The sequence below is a fragment of the Mus pahari genome, chromosome 2 (assembly GCF_900095145.1).
Source record: "Mus pahari chromosome 2, PAHARI_EIJ_v1.1, whole genome shotgun sequence".
In the NCBI taxonomy this organism is placed as follows: Eukaryota; Metazoa; Chordata; class Mammalia; order Rodentia; family Muridae; genus Mus; species Mus pahari.
This window is the reverse complement of record NC_034591.1, coordinates 57,751,052-57,755,293: the sequence shown is the minus strand read 5'-3', so window position 1 is coordinate 57,755,293 and position 4,242 is coordinate 57,751,052. Positions and strand designations below refer to the sequence as shown.

The 4,242-nt window shown below is 43.0% G+C and overlaps 1 protein-coding gene across 1 annotated transcript in view; it reads right to left on the bottom strand.

Moving 5' to 3' along the window:
* Positions 1-4,242, bottom strand: part of Ttc26 (tetratricopeptide repeat domain 26) — a 51,073-nt gene that overhangs the window by 31,555 nt on the left and 15,276 nt on the right. Inside the window, exon 6 of the mRNA XM_021190438.2 lies at positions 2,509-2,654. Within this exon, the coding sequence (XP_021046097.1) occupies positions 2,509-2,654 (146 nt within the window). The remainder of the gene's footprint in view (positions 1-2,508; positions 2,655-4,242) is intronic.

Sequence of the window (4,242 nt, the reverse complement as noted above, 5' to 3'; positions counted from 1 at the left end):
TGTGTCTCTCTCTCTGTGTGTGTCTCTCTCTCTGTGTGTGTCTCTCTCTCATTGCCATAAAATGTAAGCTCTCAGCTACCCACCACCACCACCATGCTCCCCACCCTCATGGAATCAATCTCTGAAACTGTAATTAACCCTCAAATTAAATGCTTTTATAAGTTGCCTTGGTCATGATGTCTCTTCAGAGCAATAGTACAGTAACTAAGACACCAGGACAGGAAGCTTCTAGCTCAGTTCCAGCTACATTTCTCTGTATCTTGCAACAAAAATATGTGGACTCTTCAATATTGGGACATCCAGTTCTAGTAGGTAACCAAAAGCAATGGCAACAGCCTGGTTTGTTCAGGGGCCTTACGGCCTTCCTGGTCACAATTCACAGGGATGTAGCCCACATTTGGAACTGGGATTTTCATTTAATTACGAATATGTCTGTACCCCATGTGTGTGCCTGGTGCCATAGAGGCCATAAGGAGCATCCTTTGCCTCCTAAGTAGTGAGATTACACTACTATGCTGCCGTGACCAGGCTTAAATAATGTATTCTTTTGTTGATATTTTATAAATTATTATTAATTTTTAAAGATAGCATCAAGTGGAGAGGTGGGGTTGCCACCTCACAGTCAAAAATCTGACCCAGAATTGTTCCTGTCTGAAAGAACTGCAGGAACAAAAATGAAGAAGAGCCTGAGAAAAGGAGGTCCAGTGACAGGCCCAAAGTGGGATCCAGCTCAGGGGGAGGGCCCAAGGCCTGACACTATTACTGAGGCTATGGGGCGCTCACAAACAGAGGCCTATCATGACTGCCCTCGGAAAGCCCAACAAGCAGCTGAAAGAGCCAGATGCAGGTATTTGCACCCAAGCAATGGACAGAAGCTGCTGACCCCTGTGGTTGAATTAGGGGAAAGCTGGAAGAAGCTGAGGAGGAGGGTGACTCTAGAGGAAGACCGACAGTCTCAACTGACCTGGATCCAGAGACCTCTCAGACACTGAGCCACCAACCAGGCAGCATACACCAGCTGATATGAGGCCCCTGACACAAATACAGCAGAGGACTGCCAGGTCTGGACTCAGTCAGAGAAGATACACCTAACCCTCAAGAGACTCAGGGCCCCAGAGAGTGGGAAGGTCTGGTGGGAGGGAGGGTGTAGGTGGAGACATCCTCTTAGAGATGGCAGGGGTTGCAGGGGGGGTGGGATGTGGAACAGTCAGAGGATGGACTGGGAGGGGGATAAAGTCTGGACTGTAAAAAAAAAGATTAAAGAATAAAAAGAGATAGCATAGAAAGTAGCAGGTTTGACTATGGTATTCTCAAACACATGAATCATTATACTTCTTTTCTCCCCTCCTCCAAGGCCATACATTTTCAAAAATTTAAATTAAAAAATGTATATATTAATAATAAATATATATTATACAGTGATCAATAAACACGTCAGTATATACATTTTACGGGAAATTGGAAGGCATTTAAACGGCTCCTTACAAAGGAGGGATGCTAATGAAAAGGCCGAGGCCAAGCATGAGGGCACTCCTTTAACCTCAGCACTCTGCAGGCAGAGGTAGGAGGAGAGCTGTAAGTTCAAGGTCAACCTGATTGCCATAAGAGGTCCAGGACAGATACATAGTAAAAACCTGTCTCAAGAAACAAAGGAGCTGGAGAAGCGGCTTAGTGGTTAAAAGCACAGCTCCTCTTCCAGAGGACCTGGGTTCCATTCCTAACACCCACATGCATGGCCACTAGGGAAGGTGATGCCTTCTTTTGTCCTCCACAGACGCCAGGCACACATTTGATACACACATGCAGGCAGAACATCTATACATGTAACATAATAAAACTAAGCAAAAACAACAAAAGAAAAAGGGTAGAGAAAGTCTGATGTGAACAATATACAAGGCATTCTTTTTTTGTTGTTGTTGGTGTTTTCGTTTTTCAAGACGGGTTTCTCTGTATAGCCCTGGTTGTCCTGGAACTCACTTTGTAGACCAGGCTGGCCTCGAACACAGAAATTTGCCTGCCTCTGCAGGGATTAAAGGCGTGCGCTACCACGCCCAGCATTATACAAGACATTCTTTATTTATTTATTTTATGTGTATGGGTACACTGTAGTTGAACAGATGGTTGCTAGGAACTGAATTTTTAGGACCTCTGCTTGCTCTGATCAATCAATCCCGCTTGCTTTGGCCCAAGGATTTATTTATTTATTATATGTAAGTACACTTTAGCTGTCTTCAGACACTCCAGAAGAGGGCGTCAGATCTCATTACAGATGGCTGTGAGCTACTTTTTGGTTGCTGGGATTTGAACTCAGGACCTTCAGAAGAGCTGTCAGTGTTCTTACCCGCTGAGCCACCTTGCCAGCCCATACAAGGCATCCTTAACCCCATCAGATTATATCAGTGAGACAGATTTGAACACATGGTCGTACTGGATCCAAAGGTTCTAAGCCAAACTGGGAACAAAGAATAAAATGGCAGAGCCCTCAAGTGGTCAGAAGAGAGCACAGACCTGTTGTCCAGCAGGATCCGCTTGTATATATCAATAGCTTCTTGGTAATGGGATCGCATGTAGTGGATGGAGGCCAAACTAAGCTGGTCTTCCTTGATATCCTGAAGGTTCTGATGAAAGTTCATTAATTTCTTCTCATCATTAAACTGCAATTGTGAGAAAAGACAGGCAGAGATTCACATTCAAGTGAGAGAGAATCACAGGTGATGGAGGCCTGAGCACCTCTTTGGCCCTGTGTCCCTGTTTTCTTCATCTCTTAGCTCCTTATCTTGTTGGTCCTGCTGCAGAGAAAGATGACAACATCTCTGGAGACAGAGCCTTGGTAACAGAAAGACCACACATTACAGCTATGATTACTTATATCTCCACCCTATTCATTTTTCTCCTTCTTATGTTATCTTTTCTCTCTTCTCTTTCTTTCTTCCTATTTCTTTGCCCTCACCCCTCAACAATTCTTTCCCATTCTTTTGTATTGCTTTGTCCTCAGTAAATAGTATGTAATCAAAATGTATTTGTTATCATGTAACTTCATAAACACAATTTTAAATGGTATGTTTTAGGTTTTTTCATCTTCTCTTCAGTTACTATATGTGGTTATTATTTTAGGCTATCAGAATTCAACCTTTGTGCTTATTTTATTAGAAGATAGTTATAAGGGCTGGAGAGATGGCTAAAACTGCTCTTACAGAGGTCCTGAGTTCAGTTCCCAGCAAACACAGGGTGGCTCACAACCTTCTATAATGGGATCTGGCGCCCTCTTCTGGCATACAGGTATATATGCAGATAGAACATTCATATACATAATAATACATCCAAAAAGAAAGTTGCCTTGGTCATGATGTCTCTTCACAACAATAGAACAGTGGCTGAGACATGGGGCTCTAAGAAACAGGGCCCTTAGAACCTCTTCTACAAAGAGATAAACTATTATTAAGGGATGGTGTCCCACCCCCTAGAGAGAGACTGGGCTTTTAGCTCAAGTGGTGGCTGACCCTAAGATGCTATCTAAGATTGCCAGATAAAAGCACCATTGACCATTTTAGATAAGCATCGAAACACCTGGGCTAACTCTTAATGTGTTGACTAAGTTAAGCAAGACACTTAAATATATTAGCAATTGGTCTTAGTTGTTGCTCTGTTGCTATGACGAGACACTACAGCCAAGGGACAGCTCCGGTCAAATCAAGCATTTACCTGGGGGTCTGCTTACAGTTCAGGGTTGTCTCCAGTCTCAGCAAGCGCGCAGATGCTGGAGAAGTAGCTGAGAACAGTAGCAGTCCATCCAGGCAGAGACAGACTGGGCTTCACATCAGCCTTTGAACCCTCAAAGCCCACTCCCAGTGACACGCCTCCTCCACAAAGGTCACGTGTACTCCAATGCCTCCTGATCCCTATCATATATCGCCACTCCCTAATGATCAAGCATTCAAATATACGAGCCTATGGGGCCGTCTTTATTCAAACCACCACACAGCTCATACTAATGCTTCAAAACTACATAAAAATAGTTTTAATGCCTATATTCTAGACTCAAGTATAAGCACAGTTTATTAACAAATTTCCTGACTAACTCAGGAAAAACATAAGACTCTGTTGTAACCTTACCTTATTTTTGGTTTGCTCCCTTGTTAGTCTTTTTTTTTTTTTTTTTTTTTAAGATTTATTTATTTATTATATGTAAGTACACTGTAGCTGTCTTCAGACACTCCAGAAGAGGGCATCAGATCTTGTTAT